The 27,458-nt window shown below is 43.4% G+C and overlaps 1 protein-coding gene across 1 annotated transcript in view; it reads left to right on the forward strand.

Annotated features, from left to right (window-relative positions):
- aldh1l1 (aldehyde dehydrogenase 1 family, member L1) overlaps positions 1 to 27,458 on the forward strand; it is a 101,953-nt gene that overhangs the window by 13,138 nt on the left and 61,357 nt on the right. The window contains exons 3-6 of the mRNA XM_060835297.1: positions 1,290 to 1,524; positions 5,541 to 5,706; positions 8,383 to 8,484; positions 9,803 to 9,892. Coding sequence (XP_060691280.1) covers positions 1,290 to 1,524; positions 5,541 to 5,706; positions 8,383 to 8,484; positions 9,803 to 9,892 — 593 coding nt within the window. The remainder of the gene's footprint in view (positions 1 to 1,289; positions 1,525 to 5,540; positions 5,707 to 8,382; positions 8,485 to 9,802; positions 9,893 to 27,458) is intronic.

The raw sequence follows: 27,458 nt of genomic DNA on the forward strand, positions 1-27,458 counted from the left end.
TTCTCAGTCATTGTGGATGCCCGCTCATGGACATGTATAGAGTTCATTCACCAAACATCGGGGACGACGAGAGAAAAACTGCGTGTACCTTTTGCAGTGCACAGATTCTCGGAAGTGTTGGTCATGGATAACGGGCCATCATTTGCCAGCACGGAGTTTGTGTATTTCCTAAAGTTGAATGGCATTCAGCATGTAAGGACAGCTCCATACCATCCATCATCCAATGGGCTGGTGGGAAGAACAGTCCAAACTTTGGAGGCTTAAAGAAACAGCCCACAGCTTCATAAGATACCGCACTGTGCCGGTTCCTGTTTGATTATCGGACTGCCCCTCATGCAACTACAGGGATAGCTCCAGCAGAGGCGCTGATGAGGAGAAGACCCTGCATCGGTGGGGGGAGGGAGGGGTGGAGTTGGCATTAGGACTGCCGACACAGAAGAGACAGTTTACTTTAGGGGACGAAATTTGGTGTAGGTATCACAGGAATCTCCTACATGGGTAAGAGGCATGGTTGATACAAGGTTAGGTCCAGTGATGTATAATGTTCAGGTAGGTGTGATGGTCCTGAACAAACAACATGAACCTTCTGAAAACTGCAAACCCGCAAACAATGCAGGAGCAAAACATGCCGGGCTCCTTGGTTTTAACATCCCATTGAATTGACAACATCTCCAACTGTTCCAGAACCTGTAGGCTCTCCCTCTCCATCAAGTGTTGAAGATACCTCAGAGGCTGGGATGGACACAGCAGATGTCACTGCCTTTGACGCCTTTGCTCCTGAAGAGGAGAATGAATGTTCTCCGAGATGCTCCGGGTGCGTGAGGCGAGCCCCTGTGTGTCACACGGCGCCCGTATCAGAGGAAGAGTTAGAGAAACCTGACCCAGTACGATAACGCTCCAGGAGGAGTTACAAAACAAAACCCAGCCAACGTCTTCAGGCTCAGAGGGGGAGGGATGTAGTGACTGTAACGAGGCCAGTCAGGTACACCTCACTGAATCGGAGTTCCCTGATTGGGGCTGTTAATCTGGTTCAATCAGGGAGCCCTGGCTGACAGACAAAAACAGGAGTGTCCGAGGTTCTGTTCACTCTGAGAGCTGGCTCTGAGGGAGTTGGATCAGTGGCAGGGACTCTCCAAGTGTAAATAAAGGGGGACTTGGTGATAGGATACCGGCCTCTATGGAGTTATTTCAGACTGCAGTGACTCACCACCTCCTTCTCAAAGGTAACTGTGACCCGGCAATAACTGCTGGCCTTATTTTAATAATCTCTCTAACATTTTCTCTAACAGCTGCAGAGGGGATGAAGGATGGTACACCTGTGTTCAAGTACACGCGCTGGCGGGTGAAAGGGAAGGCGATTCCAGAGGTGGTGAGCGAGTATTCGAGTCTCGGAGCAGAGCTGAACGTGTTGCCTTTCTGCTCCCAGTTCATTCCAATGGAAATAATTGACTTCCCCAAACATGGCTCCATCATCTACCATCCATCCCTCCTCCCTAGGCACAGGGGAGCCTCAGCTATCAACTGGTAAGAGGACCACAACAAATTCAGTGCGATCATGGCTGATTCTCCAACGTCAGCTACTAATACAGCCCAATGACCAGCTATTCATTCCCCAGACTGACCTCTACCCATTGCTTTGTCCAGCTGTTATTCTCTCTTTATGGGCTCTATCTCCCCCATCATCCCCCAACCCCACCTTCTCCTCATCCTCTTTGATCCCTTCAGCCCTAAAAACTATATCTACCTCTTTCTTGAAAACATGTTATATTTTGGTCTCGACCACGTTCTGTGGCAGGGAATTCCCCAGGCTGTCCCACTTTCTGAGTGAAGACATTTCACTTCATCTCAGTCCTAAATGACCTGCCTGTATCTTTAAAGAGTTGAATGATCAGTTATGATCATATTAAAGGTAATCAGATAGTGTTAGTGGGGGTTTCAACTGCCCTGGCATTAACTGGGTTAGTCATAGTGCGAAAGGTTTAGAGGGAGCTGAATTCTTAAAATACAACCTTATAGGTCAATGCCTAGAGGGTCCCTTGGTCTGAATTCTCGCAAACAAAGTTAGGCACGTGGTTGAAGTATCAGTGCGGGAACATTTGCAGACAGCAAGATTAACTCCATTAGAATCAAGATTATTAACGAAAAGGACAAGGCTAACCCAAGGCTGAGTGGTTAGGCCAAGTCTCTCAAGTCCCTCAAGGTATCAGGACAGGTAGATAAAGTGGTTAAGAAGGCATACTTGCCTTGATTAGCCAAGGTATAGAGTTTAAGAGCAGGGAGATTATGCTGGATCTGTACAATAAGTTGATTAGGCTGCTGCTGGAGTGTTGTGTGTAGCTCTGGAATCCACATTATTGGACTGGTGTGATTGCAATGGAGAAGATGTAGAGGAGGTTTTTTTTTATCTATCCACTCATGAAACATGGGCATTGTTGGCTGGCCCAGCATTTATTACCCGTCCCTAGTTGCCCCTTCAGAAGGTAGGAGTGAGTTGCTTTCTTGAACAGCTACAGTCTAGATGCTTTGTGTAGGCCCACAATGTCCTTAGGGAAGGAATTCCAGGATTTTAACCCAGCGACACTGAAAGAAAGGTGATCTGTTTCCAAGTTGGAATGGTGAGTGGCTTGGAGGGAAACTTACAGGGGGTGGTGCTCCCATGTATCCGCTGTGCTTTGAGATCGTGGGTTTGGAAAGATGCTGCCTGAGGATCTTTGGTGAATGTCTGCAAGGCATCTTGTAAATACTAGACACTGCTGCTACTGAGCGTCACTGGTGGAGGGATGTTTGTGAAAAAGGTGCCAATCAAGTGGCTGCTTTGTCCCAGACGGTGTCAAGCTTCATGAGCTGCACCCATCCAGGCAAATGGGGAGTATTCCACCACACTCCTGAGTTGTGCCGTGTAGATGGTGGACGGGCTTTGGGGAGTCAGGAGGTAGGGTTACTAGCTGCAGGATTCCTAGTCTCTGAATGAAACCCCCCACCCCCAACCCCTTCCCTAGCCAATGCATTTGATGTGACAAGTTGAGTTAAGTTTCAGGTCTATCCCCAGGAGGTTAGTTGTGGAGATTCAGTGATGACAACACTACTGAATGTCATAGAATCATAGAATCATGGAGATGTACAGCATGGAAGTTGACCCTTAGATCTCTTTTATATCTTTCCCCTCTCACCCTAAACCTATGCCCTCTAGTTCTGGACACCCGGCCCCAGGGAAAAGACTTTGTCTATTTACCCTATCCATGCCCCTCATGATTTTATAACCTCTATAAGGTCACACCTTAGCCTCCGACGCTCCAGGGAAAACAGCCCCAGCCTGTTCAACCTCTCCCTATGGCTCAAATCCTCCAACCCTGGCAACATCCTTGTAAATCTTTTCTGAACCCTTTCAAGTTTCACAACATCTTTCCAACAGGCAGGAGACCAGAATTGCACGCAATATTCCAACAGTGGCCTAGCCAATGTCCTGTACAGCCACAACATGACCTCCCAACTCCTGTACTCAATACACTGATCAATAAAGGAAAGCATACCAAATGCCACCTTCACTATCCTATCTACCTGTAACTCCACTTTCAAGGAGCTAAGAACCTGCACTCCAAGGTCTCTTTGTTCAGCAGCACTCCCTAGGAACCTACAGCTAAGATTTGCTTTCTCAAAATGGAGCACCTCCAATTTATCTCACGTGGTGGTGTTTAGACTGTCTCTTATCGGTGATGGTCATTGCCTGGCACTGCTGTGGTGCAAATGTAATTTTCACCTTGTCAGCCCAGAGCTAGTTATTGTCCTGATATTATTACATCCGGTCATAGACTGCTTCAGTGTCTGCGGAGTTACGAATGTTGCTGAACATTCAGTGAACATCCTCACTTCTGACTCTATGATGGAGGGTGGTGAGAATCTGAATCACTGCCTGTAAGGGAGGGAGAGGCCAAAACTCTCAGAACATGTAAGAAATATTTAAATATACATGATCAATACCTAGGTATACAAGGCTGGAAACTGGGATTAGAACAATTAGGTGAATGTTTTAACCGGCAATGTGATGGGCTGAAGGACCTCTATATACGCTGTGGACCTCCATGGCTGTATGTTCAAAAGGCAGGGTAGGTTTGAAAGGCCAAATGGCCTACTCCTCTCTGTTTTCTCTGTTTCTAATTGGAGCTGCAATGACGAACGTTAGTTTTATGGAAGAGCTGGCGTCACGGGTTTGAGTTGTGATGTCTGGATTCACATGGGGCTTGGAAGAAGTAAAGATCCCGAGATACCAATGATCAGGGGATCCAGAGTCAGACTCCTGTTTCCTCTCTCAACCTACACTTTGACCTGTTTCTGAACCTTCACCAAATGTAATGATTGGACGCTGGGGTCCCTTCAGAAATAGAAGACACCTTCATTATTTTCCATTCTGATGAGACCTTCCCTTGGAATTTTGAAAAATTAATTCCAAAGCATCTCCAACCTCAGCAGCCACTTCCATTCAGGCCTCAGGGTGAAGTCCTTCAGGACCAGGACATTAGTCAGATTTCACTTCTATTAAATCTACAGCATCATTTCCCAGGCGATTGTCATTGTTTTAAGTTCCTCCCTCCTCTGAGTCACACTTATTTTGAGTAAGTTATTCATACTCTCTATTGTGAAAACAGACGCAAAATATCTGTTCAATTGATCTACCTTATCCCTTTTATGATTCTATTAGTCGCCCTTTGCTATGTGTGATGTGCTGCCTGGTCTTTACCTTCCACTTACCTTACACTGTCTTTAACTCCCTTAGTTAGCCTTGGATGGTGTATCCTTCCTTTAGAAGCTACTATTCTGATTGAAATAAACATTGCTGAAAATGTGTTGCTGGTTAAAGCACAGCAGGTCAGGCAGCATCCAAGGAACAGGAAATTCGACGTTTCGGGCCAGAGCCCTTCATCAGGAATGACCTGGGTATTCTGAATATCTCTTTAAATGTCTAGCATTGTATCACTTTAATGTAGTTTTCCAGCTTCTCTTAGCCAGCGTCAAGCCGTGTTTAAGTTTAAAACAGTAGTCTTAGATCCATTCTGCTCTCCCTCAAATTCACACTCACATTGGTGTGGGCAGGTTTTTGACAGACAATGGCAGTCAGGTGTGAGGACTGTGCTGGAGTAGTCGCTCCAGTTTCAAGACAACCTCAATTGTAACATCCCCATGGTCACCCTGGCTTTGTCCAACCATTCCTGAAGAAGGGCTCATGCCCGAAACATCGAATCTCCTGCTCCTTGGATGCTGCCTGACCTGCTGCACATTTCCAGCAACACATTTTCAGCTTTGTCCAACCATCTCAACATTGAATGCATTGGGCTGCAGACTTCCCTAATCACATGGGTTTATGAGCAGAAAAAGCAGAAATTGCTGGACAAACTCAGCAGGTCTGGCAGCATCTGTGCAGAGAAAGCGGAGTGAACATTTTGAGTCCGGTGATCCTTCTTCAGACCCTGTTCCCAGCTTCTGTCATTCTTTGTTTTATTTTAGAATTTATGTGCAACGTCTGATGTATTTGTTTCTCTCCTCAGGACTCTGATCCATGGAGACAAGAAAGGAGGGTTCAGTATTTTCTGGGCAGACGATGGCTTGGATACAGGTCCCATTCTCATGCAGAAAGAATGTGAGGTGTTTCCTGATGATACCATCAGCACGCTGTACAACCGATTCCTCTTCCCTGAAGGAATTAAAGGCATGGTACGGCTCATTCAAACAGTATCAGGTGACGCTGCTGCTTACAGACAGACTGTAACGTAGGAAACACCCCAGGAAATGTGCACACAGCACGATCCCACCAACAGTAAAGTGACATTGGGAAGCTTTGAGTTTGTTTGTGTGATGTTGACTGAAGGATCAATATTGGTGTACTCTTGGACTTTTGACAGACATGATTTCAGCTTTACATTTTGCATTTTATTTGAAAAATGACATCTTTAAAGTGTTTATTGACAATCCTGTTGTGTGGGGTCCATTGACCAGAAGGTGACAGAACTATTCATCAAGGTGGAGATGAATCCGAAACTAGAGTCCTAATATAAATAAAGGGAAAATTATGAGTTTGAGGTGTAAGTCAACAATGATAGATTGGAGTACCATACTGAAAAGTTTGAGAGTGCATAGGCAACGGCTAATAGTTAAGGAACATTTGCATAAATACAACAATTATTCATTTATGTCTGCTGCAAAAATAAAAGAAGAAAGATCGTTCAACCATGGCTTACAAAATAAATTGGACCAATTGCACATTTCCAGCAACACATTTTCAGCTTTGTCCAACCATCTCAACATTGAATGCATTGGGCTGCAGACTTCCCTAATCACATGGGTTTATGAGCAGAAAAAGCAGAAATTGCTGGACAAACTCAGCATTCGACAGGATCTGGGAAACATAGAGTCACTCACAGGGCAGCCTCCATTTGGGAAGTGGGTGTCTCTTAAAAATAGCACAGTCAGAATTCAGGGCCAGCGTGTCCGTCTCAGAGTGAAGGGCAAGGATATCAGGTCCCAGGGATATCGAAAGTTTGACAAAGAAAATAAAAAGAAGCATATGTTAGATATGGGGCATTAAAAACAGGGGAGGCTCTTTAGTCATCTAAAAAGGAAACTAGGAGGCAGAGAGGGGCCCTGGGTATCGCTGACTGATGGGATCAAGGAAAGTCCCAGGGCTTTTATGATTATATTAAGAATAAGGGGATCACAGAGAAAGAGTGGGATCCGTTAGAGACCAAAGAAGCAATCTGGGTGTAGATGCATTGGGCGAGGGTGAGGTCTTAAGTGAATATGTCACATCTGTATTCACAGAGGAGAAAGACATTGTAGCTGGGGGATTTCAGTTGGGATGGTGAAGTTCTAGAGCACAGTAAGATTAATAAGGAGGCAGCATTAGATATTTTAGTGGGCATAAATCCCCAGGGCCTAATGGATTGTATCCCAGACTGCTATGGGAGCAAGGGAGGAGATTGCTGGGGCCCTGGCAGAGATATTTAATACCTCACTGGCCACAGGTGAAGGGCTGAATGACTGGAGGACAGCTAATGTGGTTCCTTTGTTCAAGAAAGGCACAGGGATAGGCCAGGTAATGACAAAGCAGTTACAGGTCACACTCGTTAATGCAAATTCAGGGTAACGCAATTGACAAATTGGGGTCACTGTTTATAAAGTGCAAACTTTTAAAATGTGTATTGGCTGTAACACGATTACATCGCCAACATTTGAAGCATTGCTTCTAAAGCACAATTTTTCTATAACACGGGTTCTCACAAGAACAAAACCATCGCATCACAGAAGAACTGACTGTAGTCTGATGTCGGTGTTAGGGAAATTATTGGAGACGTTCTGAAGGACAGTATTAATCAACACTTGGAAAGGTAGGGGTTGAGCAGGGATAATTAGCACATGATTGTTGAGTGGGGATCTTATTTGAGTATTTTATTAGAACTTTTGGAAAAACTAACTAAATATATTGATGAGGGTACTGCAGTAGCTGTGGATTACATGGACTTCAATAAGGTCTTTGACAAAGTCCCATTTGGGAGGCTGATCCAAAAGGTAAGAGCCCATGGGACCCAAGGCACGTTGGCAACTGGATCTAAAACTGGGTCATGAGGAGACACTGGATAGACTGGGTTTGTTTTCTCTGGACCAGAGGAGGCTGAGGCGAGGATTGCCTATACAATATCATGACAGGCATAGACAGAATTGATCATATGAGTCTTTTCCCTATGGCAGACGTATCTAAGGCCAGAGGGGATAGGTTAAAGGTGAGGAGCACGTGGTTTAGAGGAAATCTGAGGAAACATTTTTTCACCCAGAGGTTGGTAGAAATATGGACCGTGCTGCCTGAGAGGGTGGTGGGGGCAGGTACTCCCACAGCATTTAAGGAGCATCTGGATGAGCATTTACAATGGCAGGGCACAGTAGGTTATGGAGCAAGTGCTGGGTAATGGGAGTAGTGTGGTTTGGTGTTTGTTGGTCGGTATAGGCATGGTGGGCTGAAGGGCCTGGTTCTATACTGTATGACTCTATGGTTCTAAGTCACTGAGTATTTCCAAGAAATAAATAGATAAATTGTTAGAAGATAAAGGCATGAAGGGTTATGGAAAGAATTTATTCAGATAGAGGAACTGCCATGATTGAAGGGCCGAATGGTCTCCTCCTGCTCCTAGTTTCTGTGTTTCTATGTTTCTCCAGCTCGGCACTCTCTCTTTGGGACTGAGAGCCCTGGTTATTTGCTGTAGTCCCATAGCCTACCCACCCAAAAGGCTGCAGACAGTAGCCTGTACCAGCTACAGCTGAACTCGGGCAGATCAGCGGGATGGGGACAGTCTGCTGCTGGCCTGGACATTAACAAGCCCGTGTTCGACTGGTTTACAGGTTGAGTCGGTGGACCTCATCGCCGCTGGGAAGGCCCCAAGAATCAACCAGCCTCCTGAGGGAGGAACTTATGAGGGCATTCAGAAGAAAGAAAATGCAAAGGTATTGCATTCTGCTTTATTCGTTCAGGGTCAAATATTCCTTTGTCTCCTGTTGTAAATGTTTATATGGTGTTTATGCTGGCATCATAGAGGGGTGCTATAAGGGCATAAATACTCATAACAGGCTGAGCGAGCTGGATTAACATCAGCAGGAATATAGTCAGTAACACAGGGCCCTGGGGGGGAGAGGGGTTACTGAGTGACAGTGTGAGGGAGCTGGATTAACATCAGCAGGGATATAGTGAGTAACACAGGGCTCTGGGGGGGAGAGAGGTTACTGAGTGACAGTGTGAGGGAGCTGGATTAACATCAGTAGGGATACAGTCAGTAACACAGTGCTCTGGGTGGGGAGAGGGGTTACTGAGTGACAGTGTGAGGGAGCTAGATTAACATCAGCTGGGATATAGTCAGTAACACAGGGCTCTGGGTGGGGAGAGAGGTCAGTGAGTGACAGTGTGAGGGAGCTGGATTAACATCAGCAGGGATACAGTCAGTAACACAGGGCGCTGTGAGGGGAGAGGGGTTACTGAGTGACAGTGAGAGGGAGCTGGATTAACATCAGGAGAGATGCAGTCAGTAACACAGGGCGCTGTGGAGAGGGAGAGAGGTTAGTGAGTGACTGTGAGGGAGCTGGATTAACATCAGTAGAGGTACAGTCAGTAACACAGGGTGCTGGGGGTGATGGGGGTTACTGAGTGACAGTGTGAGGGAGCTGGATTAACATCAGTAGAGATACAATCAGTAACACAGGGTGTTGGGGGTGAGAGGGGTTACTGAGTGACAGTGTGAGGGAGCTGGATTAACATCAGGACAGATACAGTCAGTAACACAGGGCGCTGTGAGGGGAGAGGGGTTACTGAGTGACAGTGTGAGGGAGCTGGATTAACATCTGTAGAGATACAGTCAGGGAGAGTATTAAAGGAGATGTGTGAGGCAGGGCTTTTTACACAGAGGGTGGTAGTGCCTGGGGAGGTGGTCATAGATATGAAAGCAACGTTTAAGAGGCATTTAGACTGACACCTGAACAGGCAGGGAATAGAGGGCAGGTGGAATTAGTTTATGGTGAGCACAGACATGATGGGCTGAAGGGTCTGTTCCTGTGCTGTATTGCTCTGTGCTGTATGTTCAATAAGGGTGAGAATTTTCAGTTCAACTTGCTGCTGGATTGGGAGTCAGTGAGAATGGGCAAACAGACTCTGTGTGAATGAGAAGATACAAAGCAGCCTCAGGTACCAGCAGGAGGAGGTTTGAGTAAGGACATGACTGGAGGGGATTGAATGGCCAGGGGATGACTGTCTTCATCATTGTGTCTCCTTCAGATTAACTGGGATCAACCAGCAGAGGCCATTCACAACTGGATCCGAGGCAATGACAAGGTCCCTGGGGCCTGGTCAGAGGTGAATGGACACGTAAGTGTTGAGTAGAATAGTGGTGAAGGAGGTGATCCAACTCGAGGGTCTCCATGGTGACAATATAAGCCAAATGTTCAGGGAAAGCATTGGACCAGTTGGTAAGGCTGTGTCTGAATGGGAGAACGATGGGCTGGGAATGGGGATTGGGGCACCGCACTCCCTTTCACTTTCAGGAGGTTCTCACTCACCCTGCTCTGTAAAGGGGGGAGGTTCTAAACGGTTGGGGAAGGAGATGCCTCTGACTTGTAAACGTCAGGAGACATCCCCAGACAGCGATGGTGCCCAGATACTGGGAGGACATACTACAAGCAGCACTGAAACTCCTCCGTCAGCGCCGATATGAGGATGGAAACGTCAATAAACAGGTGGTTTATATGGCCAAGACTCCAGGGGAATCTCATGCTGTTCTGGAAAGCATGTAACATAGCTCAGGAAAATCTTGACATGTGATTACTCCGGCACTTTTTCATACCTACCCTTCTGTTTGAAGAACCATTCAATGGAGGCATAGAATCATACAGCATAGAAACAGGCCCTTTGCCCCACCAGGTCTGTGTCTACTCCTGTTCCTATGTTCCTATTAGACAGATACTCCCGATCATAGGAAGGAAATTTGATTATGTCACATGAACAGATTGAAATTGTACGATTGCCTGGAAATAGCGAGGGTGTGGGTTGGTAAGAGATGTAATGGATAACAGAGATTGTTAGAGTGAGGTAGAAGGACCAGTTCACAAAGTAAACTTCCTAAATTTGACTCAACAATACTTCAAACACTAGGGCAGGTAGACACTGTTTCTGTATTTAGAAAAAGGACAACAGGAAGATCCAGTAGGGCTACTCAGTGAGTGTCAGGAAATCTGGAGCAATACACCTGGATGTTTGAGGTTAGCTGGACATAATGTACAAATGGGACCTAGTGCCAAGAAGCCAACAGCCTTACCAGCCGAGAAACATGCCGAAAAATTACTTAATTGAGCCTCACCCATGCAGCTTGGGTGATCTTTTTCCCCAGCTGGGCAGATCACTGTGATTCTGCATTGACAGAGAAAAGTAAATATAATCATAACAACAGATTCAGATCCAATTCAACAACAGAAGTTGCTAGAAAACCTCTGCAAGTCTGGCAGCATTTGTGGAGAGAAATCAAAGTTAACGTTTTGGGTCCAGAGAAGGGTCATTGTATTTAGATGATGGTATAAGATATAAAAACAAAACATAGGCAAGTAGAGAAACTGTTTAGACAGTTGCTGTTTGCTTAGTAATATGCGTTGCCAAAAGTGAACTTATAAAAGCAAAAATAACTTACCTAGAACCTAGGGGAAATGAAGACGTTGTCACAATGGTAAAAGTGAACATTTTAGCAGAATTCCCTGCTCCTAAAATTAAATGGGATTTTTAGGAATATGTGGACTTTATTGGAGATCTGTACCTAACTTCAGTCCAATAGCTGTTCTTTTCACAAACGTGTTACAGAAACAAACAAACCTGGTCTCGTCAGCAGAATGTCAAGCAGCCCTTTTAATAAACTGAAGGTAACAGTAAGAAATGAACTGGTTTGTCTATCCCTGACTTTATCAAACATTTTAAAATGGCACAAACAGGAGAAACTCGGTCACTCTGGGAGCGTTTGTGGGGAGAGAAACATTTTGTTGCAGTGACTCTTGGTTCAACGCTCTTTTGAAAAGGTGTAAAGATGAAGTTTGTGTTCCTCTCCTGCCATTGGTATTCTTTCCAGTGTTGGATTTGGAATGTACAGCCTGGGAAGGGGCTGAAGGCAGATTCAGTTGTGGTTTTCAAAAGAGAATTTAATAAAGAATGTAAGAGTCTTAAACAGGGCGATAGGAGAAGGCGTAGGTTCGGGCAAGTTGAGTTTCTCTTGCAGAGTTTGACATGGACACTGTACAGTCAATGCACAACACAAACAAGGTGTGTGGCCTTTGTTAAAGCTGGCCGCTGAGTTTATTTCCAGCTACATTATCAAGACAGGGCAGAGTAAACTTCAAATACAGCCTGGGCCTGGAGTGTTACAACACTGAGTGACCCTGTCCGCTGGTCACATGATAGGATGTATCCTCAGATTCTCTGGCAAGCCAGAGAGCCTTTGAATTTGATCTAGAACATAGAACAATACAGCACAGAATAGGCCCTTCGGCCCACGATGTTGTGCCGAACATCTATCCTAGATTAAGCACCCATCCATGTACCTATCCAATTGCCGCTTAAAGGTCACCAATGATTCTGACTCTACCACTCCCACGGGCAGCGCATTCCATGCCCCCACCACTCTCTGGGTAAAGAACCCACCCCTGACATCTCCCCTATACCTTCCACCCTTCACCTTAAATTTATGTCCCCTTGTAACACTCTGTTGTACCCGGGGAAAAAGTTTCTGACTGTCTACTCTATCTATTCCTCTGATCATCTTATAAACCTCTATCAAGTCACCCCTCATCCTTCGCCGTTCCAACGAGAAAAGGCCGAGAACTCTCAACCTGTCCTCGTACAACCTATTCTCCATTCCAGGCAACATCCTGGTAAATCTTCTCTGCACCCTCTCCAAAGCTTCCACATCTTTCCTAAAATGAGGCGACCAGAACTGCACACAGTACTCCAAATATGGCCTAACCAAAGTCCTGTACAGCTGCAACATCACTTCACGACTCTTGAATTCAATCCCTCTGCTAATGAACGCTAATACACCATAGGCCTTCTTACAAGCTCTATCCACCTGAGTGGCAACTTTCAAAGATCTATGTACATAGACCCCAAGATCCCTCTGTTCCTCCACCTGACTGAGAACCCTACCGTTAACCCTGTATTCCGCATTCTTATTTGTTCTTCCAAAATGGACAACCTCACACTTGGCAGGGTTGAACTCCATCTGCCACTCCTCAGCCCAGCTCTGCATCATATCCAAGTCCCTTTGCAGCCGACAACAGCCCTCCTCACTGTCCACAACTCCACCGATCTTGATGCTGTCATTGTCTCCAGGAATAGTACCAGAAGACCGGAGGATGGCAAATGTCCAGATTAATGCGGTTCTAGAAAACCTTACTTTGGTTGTGGGTAAAGTGTTGTGAAAGGTGATCATCTAGAAAGGAATAAGTCGATTAGGGATAGTCAACACAGTTTTGTGAAGGGTAGGTCATGAGGAAGGATTTGAGGTCGGGGTGGAAGGTGTTGGTAAAGTGGATGAAGGGTAGGTCATGCCTCACAAACCTTACTGAGTTCTTTGAGAAGGTGACCAAACAGGTGGATGAGGGTAAAATAATTGATGTGGTGTATATGGATGTAAGTAAGGCATTTGATAAGGTTCCCCACGGTAGGCCATACCTGAACATACAGAGACATGGGATTGAGGGTAATTTAGCGGTTTGGATCAGAAACTGGCTAGCTGAAAGAAGACAGAGGGTGGTGGTTGATGGGAAATGCTCATCCTGGAGTCCAGTTACTAGTAGGGTACCACAAGGATCTGTTTTGGGGCCACTGCTGTTTGTCATTTTTATAAATGACCTGGATGACAGGTAGAGGGATGGGTTAGTAAATTAGCGGATGACACGAAAGTCATTGAGTTGTGAATAGTGACGATGGATGTTGTAGGTTACAGAAGGACATAGGTAAGCTGCAGAGCTGGGTGGGCAAATGGAGTTTAATGCAGAAAAATGTGAGGTGATTCACTTTGGAAGGAGCAACAGGAATGCAGAGTACTGGGCTCATGGTAAGATTCTTGGAAGTGTATTTAAGCAGAGAGATCTCGGTGTCCATGTACATAGACCCCCAAAGTTGCCACCCAGATTGATAGGGTTGTTAAGAAGGCATGCGATGTGTTAGCTTTTATTGGTAGAAGGATTGAGTATCAGAACCATGAGGTTATGCTGCAGCTGTGCAAAACTCTGGTACGGCCGCACTTGGAGTATTGTGTACAGTTCTGGACACTGCATTATAGGAAGGATGTGGAAGCTTTGAAAAGGGTGCACAGGAGATTTACTGGGATGGTGCCTGGTATGGAAGGAAGGTCTTATGAGGAAAGGCTGAGGGACATGAGGCTGTTTTCGTTAGAGAGAAGAAGGTTGAGAGGTGACTTAATTGAGACATATAAGATAATCAGAGGGTTAGATAGGGTGGACAGGGTGGACCTTTTTCCAAGTATGGGAATGGCGAGCACAAGGGGGCACAGCTTTAAATTGAGGGGTGATAGATATAGGACAGATATTAGAGGTAGGTTCTTTACTCAGAGAGTAGTAGGGGCATGGAATGCCCTGCCTGCAACAGCAGTAAACTTGCCAACTTTCAGGGCATTTAAATTGTCATTGGACAGGCATATGTACAAGAATGTAACAGTGTAGGTTAGATGGGCTTCAGATGGGTTTCACAGGTCAGCACAACATCGAGGGCCGAAGGGTCTGTACTGCGCTGTAATGTTCTAGGTTTCGATGATGACACTTTGGCCCTTGGCCCATCTGCGTTCTGAGCTTTAAAAGTGACAATACAACAATATATCTTTCCAAAGGTAAATCTTGTAATGCTCAAAATGAAAGGATATGAACTTTGCACAAGAGCAGTACTAGTTAAATAAAGAAAAGTATTTTGAAGTTTATGAGTATAGAGATAACACTGTAAATTTTACAAGTACTGAAGTTCAACTGACTGTATATTGTTTTGGTGATTTGAAACTTCTTCCAAATGTTGGTGTAACTTTCTGGAAGTGTGGGTTTTGCCCAGCTTGCTCTCGATTGTGCATGTATTGTTCTGTATTGGTTGTTGTCTTGGTGTTCTATAACTGCATCATTGATTGTATTCGCTTGTGTGTGTTTGGTAGGTTAGGATTTTGCTGTCAGCTGGGCTCTGTTAGTGCAGCTGTAAATAAATTTGGCTGTCCTGCCAGTGAACTTTAGATAGAATCCACACACCTTATTTGGGTTACATATATATAGCACAAGGAATCATTACAGTATCGATGTCAAACTGCAACATGCCTGAGCTTACTTCTGTTGCTCCTCATCATTGCTCTGTTGGATGTTGTGACTTTGTAAGACATAGAAACATTGAATATAGAAGATAGGAGTAGGAATAGGCCATTCATCCCTTGAGCCCATTCCACAATTCAATATGATCATGGCTGATCATTAACCTCAATGCCCCAATCACCCCCCACTCGCCGTCGCACCGCCCCCCCCCCCCACCCCCCATATCCCTTGATCCCATTAGCCACAAGAGGTACAGCTACCTCCTTGAAAACATCATGTTTTAGGTTTCTATGAGATTCCCCCCTCCCTTATTCTTCTGAATTCCAGTGAAAACTATCTTAACTGACTTGATCTCTCCTGAAACGTCAGTCCCACTGTCCCAGGAGTCAGCCTGGTAACTCTTCACTGCACACTCTCCACAGCAAAAACATCCTTCCTCAGATAAGGAGACCAAAACTGTGCACAATACTCCAGGTGAGGTCATACCAAGGCCCTGTACAATTGCAGCAAGGCATTCTTGTTCCTGTACCTGACTCCTCTCACTGTGAAGGCTAACACACAGCTTATCTTCTTCACTGCCTGCTGTACCTGCACGCTTACTCTCAGTCACTGGTGGACATGGGCACCCAGGTCTTGTTGAACATTCCCCTCTCTCAATGTATTGCCACTCAGATAATAATCTGCCTTCCTGTTCCTGCTCCCAAAGTGGCTAACCTCACATTGATCCACATTAAACTGCATCTGCCATGCATTAACCCATTCCCTCAGCCTGTCCCCATTACACTAAAACATCTCTGCATCCTCCTCATAGCTCACCCTCCCACCCAGTTTTGTGTTACCTGCAAATTTGGAGATTTTGCATTTAGATTCCTCATCTAAATTGTTAATATATATCGTGAACAGCTGGGGTCCCATTACTGGCTCCTACAATATCCTACTAGACATTTATTCCTCCTGTTTGTTTCGTGTCAGGAAACCAAGTTTCTCCCCACTTTGATTTTATACTTTAATCTCGTATGAGGATCTTTATCAAAGGTCTCTCCACTCTGCAGGCACTCTGCCTCTATTCCTGATGAAGGGCTTTTGCCCGAAACATCAATTTTCCTGCTCCTCGGATGCTATGCTTTTCCAGCAGCACTCTAGACTCTGGTTTCGAGCATGTGCAGTCCTTGTTTTATCTAGGACTTCATCAAAAGCCTTTGAAACTCCCACTAAACCACATCTCCAGCAGCGTCACCCCACCTCGATCAATGCTACCGTCAAAGAATTCTGGTAGATTTGTCAGGAATAACTTCCCCTTTGTAAATCTGGGTTCGCTGTGCCCAATCCTGCCCCTGTTATGTGACTCAATGTGCCCCTTCAGGTTCTCTGCCCTTTGTTTATCGAGCAGTGTGTCCTGCATTTGGAGAATTGATGTAAGTAAAGCCTGGCAGGAATGTTCTCACTTGCTTTGCAAATATGATCTTTGCTGGAAGTGGTAACCCCATGGGGCTGGCAGAATTTTCCGGGTTCCTCAGGGAAGGCGAAAAAGCTGCAAACAGGGAATGTACTTCATTCACAATGTGCTCCAGTCTCAATGTACTTCATTCACAATGTACTCCATTCACAATGTACCCCATACACAATGTACTTCATTCACAATGTACTCCATTCACAATGTACTCCATTCACAATGTACTCCATTCTCAATGTACTCCATTCACAATGTACTCCATTCACAATGTACTTCATTCACAATGTACTCCATTCACAATGTACTCCATTCACAATGTACTCCATTCTCAATGTAGTCCATTCACAATGTACTCCATTCTCAATGTACTCCATTCTCAATGTGCTCCATTCTCAATGTAGTCCATTCACAACGTAGTCCATTCACAATGTAGTCCATTCACAATGTACTTCATTCACAATGTACTCCATTCTCAATGTACTCCATTCTCAATGTACTCTATTCACAATGTACTCCATTCACAATGTACTCCATTCTCAATGTGCTCCATTCTCAATGTGGTCCATTCACAACGTAGTCCATTCACAATGTAGTCCATTCACAATGTACTCCATTCTCAATGTACTCCATTCTCAATGTACTCTATTCACAATGTACTCCATTCTCAATGTGCCTCATTCTGAATGTAGTCCATTCACAATGTACTTCATTCACAATGTACTCCATTCTCAATGTACTCCATTCTCAATGTGCTCCATTCTCAATGTAGTCCATTCTCAATGTACTCCATTCTCAATGTGTAGGGCTTATGCTCGAAACGTCGAATTCTCTATTCCTGAGATGCTGCCTGGCCTGCTGTGCTTTGACCAGCAACACATTTGCAGCTGTCCATTCTCAATGTGCTCCATTCTCAATGTACTCCATTCACAATGTACTCCATTCCAATGTGTTCCATTCTCAATGTGCTCAATTCTGAATGTACATAGAAAATAGAAAAATAGAACATTGAAAAATACAGCGCAGTACAGGCCCTTCGGCCCTCGATGTTACGCCAACCGAAGCCTACCTAACCTACACTAGCCCAATAACCTCCATATGCTTATCCAATGCCCACTTAAATGACCATAAAGAGGGAGAGTCCACCACTGCTACTGGCAGGGCATTCCATGAACTCACAACCCGCTGAGTAAAGAATCTACCCCTAACATCCGTCCTATACCTACCACACCTGAATTTAAAGCTGTGTCCCCTAGTAACAGCTGACTCCATTAGCTGAAAAAGGTTCTCACTGTCAACCCTATCTAAACCCCTAATCATCTTGTACACCTCTATCAAATCTCCCCTAAACCTTCTTTTCTCCAATGAGAACAGCCCCAAGTGCCTCAGCCTTTCCTCATACGATCTTCCTACCATGCCAGGCAACATCCTGGTAAACCTCCTCTGCACTCGTTCCAATGCCTCCACATCCTTCCTATAGTATGGCGACCAAAACTGCACACAATATTCCAGATGAGGCCGCACCAGAGTCTTATACAACTGCAACATGACCTCAGGACTCCGGAACTCAATTCCTCTACCAATAAAGCCCAGTACACCATATGCCTTCTTCACAGCGCTATTTATCTGGGTGGCAACTTTCAGAGATCTGTGTACATGGATACCAAGATCCCTCTGCTCATCCACACTACCAAGTAGCCTACCATTAGCCCAGTAATCCATCTTCTTGTTACTCCTACCAAAGTGAATGACTTCACACTTAGCTACATTGAACTCCATTTGCCACCTTTCTGCCCAGCTCTGCAGCTTATCTATATCCCGCTGTAACCTGCCACATCCTTCTTCGCTGTCCACAACTCCACTGACTTTCATATCATCCGCAAACTTGCTCACCCAGCCTTCAAGCCCCTCCTCTAGGTCATTTATAAAAATGACAAACAGCAATGGTCCCAAAACAGATCCTTGTGGAACACCGCTAGTAACTGCACTCCAAGATGAACCTATACCATCAACTACTACCCTCTGTCTCCTTCCAGCCAGCCAATTCCTAATCCAAACCTCCAACTCACCCTCAATGCCAAACCTCCGTAGGTTTTGCATTAGCCTACCATGGGGTACCTTATCGAACGCCTTGCTAAAATCCATATACACCACATCTACTGCTTTACCCTCGTCCACTTCCTTGGTCACCTTCTCAAAGAACTCAATAAGGTTTGTAAGGCACGACCTGCCCTTCACAAAACCATGCTGACTATCCTTGATCACATTATTCCTATCCAGATGTTCATAAATCCTATCCCTTACAATTCTCTCTAAGACTTTGCCCACAACAAAAGTGAGACTCACTGGCCTATAGTTACTCGGGCTATCCCTACTCCCCTTCTTGAACAAGGGGACCACATTCGCTATCATCCAGTCTTCTGGCACTATTCCCGTAGACAATGACGACATAAAAATCAAGGCCAATGGCTCCGCTATCTCCTCCCTAGCTTCCCAGAGGATCCTAGGATAAATGCCATCAGGCCCAGGGGACTGATCTATTTTCATCCTTTCCAGTATTCCCCAGACCTCTTCCCTACATACCTCAAGGCCATCCATTCTAATCACTTGTGACTCAATATTCACATCAGCAACAGTGTCCTGTTCCTGAGTGAATACTGATGAAAAGTATTCATTCAGTGTCTCTCCAATCTCCTCCGCCTCCACGCACAACTTCCCACTACTATCCTTGACTGGACTGATACCTACCCTAGTCATCCTTTTATTCCTGACATACCTATAGAAAGCCTTTGGGTTTTCCCTAATCCTACCAACTAAGGACTTTTCATGTCCCCTTCTCGCTTCTCTTAGCTCTCTCTTTAGATCCTTCCTGGCTACCTTATAACTCTCAATCGCCCCAACTGAACCTAACGCCTCATCTTTACTCCATTCTCAATGTACTCTATTCTCAATGTACTCCATTCTCCATGTACTCCATTCACAATGTGTTCCATTCACAATGTACTCCATTCACAATGTGTTCCATTCACAATGTACTCCATTCACAATGTGTTCCATTCACTTTGTGCTCCATTAAGATAGTACTCCATTCTCAAAGTGCTCCCTTCACAAAGTACTCCATTCTCAATGTATTCCGTTAACAATGTACTCCGTTCTCAATGCACTCCATTCACAATGTACTCCATTCTCAATGCACTCCATTCACAATGTACTCCATTCTCAATGCACTCCAGTCACAGTGTGTTCCATTCTCAATGTACTCCATTCACAATGTTCTCCATTCACAATGTATTCCATTCACAATGTACTCCATTCACAATGTGCTCCATTCTCATTGTGCTCCATTCTCAATGTACTCCATTCTCAATGTACTCCATTAACAATGTTCTCCATTCTTAATGCACTCCTTTCACAATGTATTCCATTCTCAATGTACTCCATTCACAATGTACTCCATTCTCAATGTATTCCATTCTCAATGTATTCCATTCACAATGTACTCCACTCACAATGTACTCCATTCTCAATGTCCTCCATTCTCAATGCACTCCTTTCACAATGTATTCCATTCTCAATGTACTTCATTCTCAATGTACTCCATTCCCAATGTACACCGTTCACAATGTACTCCTTTCCAATGTACTCCATTCTCAATGCACTCCATTCACAATGTATTCCATTCTCAATGTATTCCATTCACAATGTGCTCCATTCTCAATGCACTCCATTCACAATGTATTCCATTCTCAATGTACTCCATTCACAATGTACTCCATTCACAATGTATTCCATTCTCAATGTACTCCATTCACAATGTACTCCTTTCCAATGTACTCCATTCTCAATGCACTCCATTCACAATGTATTCCATTCTCAATGTATTCCATTCACAATGTACTCCATTCACAATGTACTCCATTAAGACAGTACTCCATTCTCAATGTGCTCCCTTCACACTGTACTCTATTCCCAATATACTCCATTTGCAATCTATTCCATTCTCAATGTAATCCATTCACAATGTACTCCTTTCACAATGTGTTCCATTCTCAATGTACTCCATTCTCAATGTACTCCATTAACTCCATTATGGTTGCCGTTACGAAAGTGATAGTGCTAGAAAAGTTAAAAAGTCTTAAAATTGATAAATCTCCTGGCCCCGATGGGATACACCCTAGAGTTCTGAGAGAGGTGGCTGAGGGAATAGCGGAGGCATTGGTTGAGATCTTTCAAGAGTCACTGGAGTCAGGAAAGGTCCTGGATGATTGGAAGATGGCTGTTGTAACCCCCTTGTTCAAGAAAGGATCAAGACAAAAGATGGAAGATTATAGGCCAATTAGCTTAACCTCGGTTGTTGGTAAAATTCTAGAATCCATCATTAAGGATGAGGTTTCTAAATTCTTGGAAGAGCAGAGTCTGATTAGAACAAGTCAACATGGATTTAGTAAGGGGAGGTCATGCCTGACAAACCTGTTGGAATTCTTTGAAGAGGTGACAAGTAGGTTAGACCAGGGAAACCCAGTGGATGTGGTCTATCTAGACTTTCAAAAGGCCTTTGATAAGGTACCACACAGGAGGCTGCTGAGCAAGGTGAGGGCCCATGGTGTTCGAGGTGAGCTGCTGGGATGGATTGAGGATTGGCTGTCTAATAGAAGGCAGAGAGTTGGGATAAAATGTTCTTTTTCAGAATGGCAGCCGGTGATGAGCGGTGTCCCGCAGGGTTCAGTGTTGGGGCCACAGCTATTCGCATTATATATTAATGATCTGGATGAAGGGACTCGGGGCATTCTAGCGAAGTTTGCCGATGATACGAAGTTAGGTGGACAGGCAGGTAGTACTGAGGAAGTGGGGAGGCTACAGAAGGATCTAGACAGTTTGGGAGAGTGGTCCAGGAAATGGCTGATGGAATTTAACGTGAGCAAGTGCGAGGTCTTGCACTTTGGCAAAAAGAATAAAAGCATAGACTACTTTCTAAATGGTGAGAAAATTAGTAAAGCCAAAGTACAAAGGGATCTGGGATTGCTAGTCGAGGATTCTCTAAAGGTAAACATGCAGGTTGAGTCCGTGATTAAGAAAGCGAATGCAATGTTGTCTCTTATCTCAAGAGGGTTGGAATATAAAAGCAGAGATGCGCTACTGAGACTTTATAAAGCTCTGGTTAGGCCCCATTTGGAGTACTGTGTCCAGTTTTGGTCCCCACACCTCAGGAAGGACATACTGGCACTGGAACGTGTCCAGCAGAGATTCACACGGATGATCCCTGGAATGGCAGGTCTAACATATGAGGAACAGCTGAGGATCCTAGGATTATATTCATTGGAGTTTAGAAGATTAAGGGGAGACTTAATAGAGGCGTAGAGGATAATACATGGCTTGGAAAGGGTGGACACTAGGAAATTGTTTCCATTAGGCGAGGAGACTAGGACCCGTGGACACAGCCTTAGAATTAGAGGGGGTCAATTCAGAACAGAAATGCGGAGACATTTCTTCAGCCAGAGAATGGTGGGCCTGTGGAATTCATTGCCACAGAGTGCAATGGAGGCCGGGACGCTAAATGTCTTCAAGGCCGAGATTGATAGATTCTTGTTGTCTCGAGGAATTAAGGGCTATGGGGAGAATGCGGGTAAGTGGAGTTGAAATGCCTTTCAGCCATGATGGAATGGCGGAGTGGACTCAATGGGCCGAATGGCCTTACTTCCACTCCCATGCCTTATGGTCTTAATGTACTCCATTCACAATGTGCTCCATTCACAATGTTCTCCATTCACAATATACTCCTTTCTCAATGTACTCCATTCTCAATGTGTTCCATTCTCAATGTGCTCCATTCACAATGTCCTCCATTCACAATGTTCTCCATTCACAATATACTCCTTTCTCAATGTACTCCATTCACAATGTGTTCCATTCACAGTGTACTTCATTCACAATGTACTCCATTCTCAATATACTCCATTCACAATGTACTCCATTCTCAATGTACTCCATTCTCAATGTACTCCATACGTACTACATACACGCATACTATATAGCAATCTCTGCACATGTCCTATATTGCAGTCAATGCACGCATAGCATATTGAAATCTCTGTAGCCATCCGTACATGCATACTATATAGCAATCTCTACACGTGTACTGTAAAGCAATCTCTGCACATGGATTATATAGCAATCTCTACACACGTACTATATAGCAATTCGTACTCAGATACCATATAGCAATCTCTACACATGCACTATATAGCTATCCCTACACACATACGATATTGCAGTCTCTACACAATTGCAATATAGCAATCGCTACACATGTACTACATAGCAATCCATACATGCGTACTGTATAGCAATCTCTACACATGTCCTGTATAGCAATCTCTACACACGTATTATATAGCAATCCCTGCACGTGTGCTATACAGCAATCCCTATACACATACTATATAGCTATCCATACACTTGTCCTATATAGCAATTTCTACATGTGTCCTATATAGCAATCTCTACACACATAATTTATAGCAATCCTGACACATGTACGATATAGCAATTTCTACACACATACTATATAGCAATCATTACATGTGTACTATATAGCAATCTCTACACACGTCCTGTATAGCAATCTCTGCACACAAACCATATAGCAATCTCTACACGTGCAATATAGAAATCCGTACACGCGTACTATATAGCAACCTCTAAATATGTACGAAATAGCAATCCCTACACATGTACTATATAGCAATCTCTACACATGTACTGTGTAGCAATCCTTACACACATACTATATAGCAACCTCTACACGCATACTATATAGCAATCTCTACACACGTACTATATAGCAATCTCCATACATACTATATAGCAATCCGTACACGCGTCTTATTTAGCAATCTCTACGCATGTATTATATAGCAATCCCTACACAAGTACTGTATAGCAATCCCAACAAATGTACTATATAGCAATCTCTTTACGCATACTATATAGCAATCTCTACACGTGCACTATATAGCAATCTCTACAGGTATACAATATAGCAATCTCTACACGCATCCTATATAGCAAACTCTACACCTGTAATATATAGCAATCTCTACAGGTGTACATCATAGCAATCTCTACACACATACTATATAGCAATCCCTACACATGTACTATATAGCAATCTCTACACGTGTACTATATAGCAATCTCTACACGCATCCTATATAGCAAACTCTACACCTGTAATATATAGCAATCTCTACAGGTGTACATTATAGCAATCTCTACACGCATACTATATACCAAACCCTACACACATACTATTTAGCAATCCGCACATGCGTACTATATAGCAATCCCTACACATGTACTATATAATAATGTCCACACGCATCCTATATAGCTATCTCTACACACATAATATAAAGCAATCTCTACAGGTGTACATTATAGCAATCTCTACATGCGTACTATATAGCAATCTCTACACGCATACTATATACCAATCCCTACACACATACTATTTAGCAATCCGCACATGCATACTCTATAGCAATCTCTACACACTTATAATATAGCAATTTCTACACACATACTACAGAGCAATCCGGACACGTGTACTATATAGCAATCTCTACACGCGTACTGTATAGCAATCCCTACACATGTACAACATAGCAATTTCTACACACGTACTATATAGCAATCCCTCCACATGTACTATGTAGCAATCTCTGCACACGTACTATATAGCAATCCTGACGCATGTACAATATAGCAATCACTACTCACGTACTATATAGCATTCCCTGCACACGTACTATATAGCAATCTCTACACATGTACTGTATAGCAATCCCTACACACGTACTGTATAGCAATCTCTACACACGTACTATATAGAAATCCTGACACATGTACGATATAGCAATCACTACACACGTACTATATAGCAATCCTGACGCATGTACAATATAGCAATCACTACCCACGTACTATATAGCATTCCCTGCACACGTACTATATAGCAATCTCTACACATGTACTGTATAGCAATCCCTACACACGTACTGTATAGCAATCTCTACACACGTACTATATAGAAATCCTGACACATGTACAATATAGCATTCCTACACACGTACTATATAGCAATCTTTACACGTGTACTGTATAGCAATCCCTACACATGTACTATGTAGCAATCTCTACACACGTACTATATAGAAATCCTGACACATGTACAATATAGCAATCACTACACATGTACTATATAGCATTCCTACACACGTACTATAAAGCAATCTCTACACATGAACTATATAGCAATCTGTACACGAGTACGATACAATCTTTACACACGTACTGTATACCAATCCCTAAATATATACTATATAGCAATCTCTACACATGTAGTGTATAGCAATCTGTACATACGTACTATATAGCAATCTCTACACACGTAGTATATAGCAAACACTCCACACATACTATATAGCAATCCCTACGCACGTATTATATAGTAATCTCTACACGTGTCCTATGTAGTATGCGTGTGTGGATTGCTTTATAATACGCGTGTAGAGATTGCTATATACTATATTGCAATCTCTACGCACGTACTATATTGCAATCCCTACACACGTACTATATAGCAATCCCTACACATGTACTATATAGCAATTGCTACATGCGTACTATATAGCAATCTCTACATGTGTCCTATATAGCAATCTCTACATGTGTACTGTATAGCAATCTCTACACATGTAGTATATAGCAATCCCTACACACGTACTATATAGCAATGTCTACACAGGTACTATATAGCAATCTCTACACGCGCACTATATAGCCATCTCTACGCACGTAATATATAGCAATCTCTATAGGCGTATATTTAGCAATCTCTACACATGCACTATATAGCAATCCCTACACATGTGCTAAATAGCGATTCTACCCACATACAATAAAGCAATCCCTACATGTGTACTATATAGCAATGTCTATACTTGCAGTATATTGCAATCCCTACACACCTACTATATAGCAATCCCTACACACTACGATATAGCAATCTCTACACACTTATAATATAGCAATTTCTACACACGTAGTACAGAGCAATCCGGACACGTGTACTATATAGCAATCTCTACATGTATACTGTATAGCAATCCCTACACATGTACTATATAGCAATCCCTACACATGTACTATATAGCAATTGCTACACGCGTGCTATATAGCAATCTCTACACACGTCCTATACAGCAATCCGTACACGTGCACTATATAGCAATCTCTACATGTATACTGTATAGCAATCCCTACACACGTACTATGTAGCAATCCATACACGTGTACTATATGACAATCCTGACACATGTACGATATAGCAATCACTACACACGTACTATATAGCATTCCTACACGCGTACTATATAGCAATCCGTACACGAGTACTATATAGCAATATTTACATGCATCCAATATAGCAATCTCTACACACGTAATATATAACAATTCCTACATACGTACTATATAGCAATGCCAACACATGTACTATAAAACAATCTCTACATGCGTACTATATAGCAATCTCTGCACGTGCCCTATATAGTATGCATGTGCGGATTGCTTTATAGGACGCATGTAGAGTTTGCTATATAGTATATTGCAATCTCTACACACGTACTATATAGCAATCCCTACACATGTACTATATAGCAATCCCTACACATGTACTATATAGCAATTGCTACACGCGTACCATATAGCAATCTCTACATGCTTCCTATATAGCAATCTCTCCATGTGTACTGTAAAGCAATCTCTACACGCGTCCTATATAGCAATCCGTACACGTGCACCATACAGCAATCTCTACACATGTTGTATATAGCAATCCCTATACACATACTATATAGCAATCTCTACACGTGTAGTATATAGCAAACCTTCCACGTGTCCTATATAGCAATCCCTACATGTGTACTATATAGCAATCTCTACATGTGTCCTATATAGTACGCGTGTGCAGATTGCTATATAGTACATGTGTAGAGATTGCTATATACTATATAACAATCTCTACACACATACTATCTAGCAATCCATACACCCATACTATATAGCAAGCTTTACACGCGTACTATATAGCAATCCCTACACATGAACTACATAGAAATCTCTACACACATATTGTATAGCAATCCCTCCATATGTACTATATTGCAATCTCTACACACGTACTATATAGCAATTCGTACATGCGTCTCATGTAGCAATCTCTACACGCATACTATATAGCAATCTCTACACACGTACTACATAGCAATTTGTACACACATAACATATAGCAATCTCTACACGCGTCCTATATAGCAAATCACTACACTCGTACTATATAGCAATCCCTACACATGTAGTATATAGCAAACCCTCCACGCGTACTATACAGCAATCCGTACACATGAACTATATAGAAATCTCTACACATGTATTGTCTCACAATCCCTCCACATGTACTATATTGCAATCTCTGCACGCGTACTATATAGCAATTCGTACACGCGTTTTATGTAGCAATCTCTACACATGTCCTATATAGCAAATCACTACACACATACTATATAGCAATCTCTACACATGTACTGGGCTGCAGTGCAAAGAGAACAGAGCCTCTGGTCTTTTGATGACATCTTGGTGTTTAGCTCATTAGCATACTGTGTTCTTAAAGTAACATTTGATTTATTGTAGTCACATGTACCAGAGCACAGTGTAACATTTTGTTTTGCGAGCAATACAGGCAGATTATAGCAAACAAGGACATACAGATCACAGGGTGCTGAGACTGAGCGAGGTGTACAGGGTTAAACTGCACAGGAGGGCACGAAGCAAGATCAACATTAGATTTGAAACTAGAGAGGTCCATCCATCAGTCTAATGAACCTGCTGGTGCGTGTGTTCAAGCTTCTATATCATTGCTCTTTAAGTGATAACACATGGTGCACTGACTAGACTAGTTCTTTGCTCTAGCCATTCTAAATTATTTTATAAATGGTGGATTATAAAGTCATATGTGCAAATTCAACAGTGACACAAAAGACATGTGCTTTATAAATGATTAAAGGTTAAAAACAGTGGAGAG

Source organism: Hemiscyllium ocellatum, chromosome 14, assembly GCF_020745735.1.
Source record: "Hemiscyllium ocellatum isolate sHemOce1 chromosome 14, sHemOce1.pat.X.cur, whole genome shotgun sequence".
NCBI lineage: Eukaryota > Metazoa > Chordata > Chondrichthyes > Orectolobiformes > Hemiscylliidae > Hemiscyllium > Hemiscyllium ocellatum.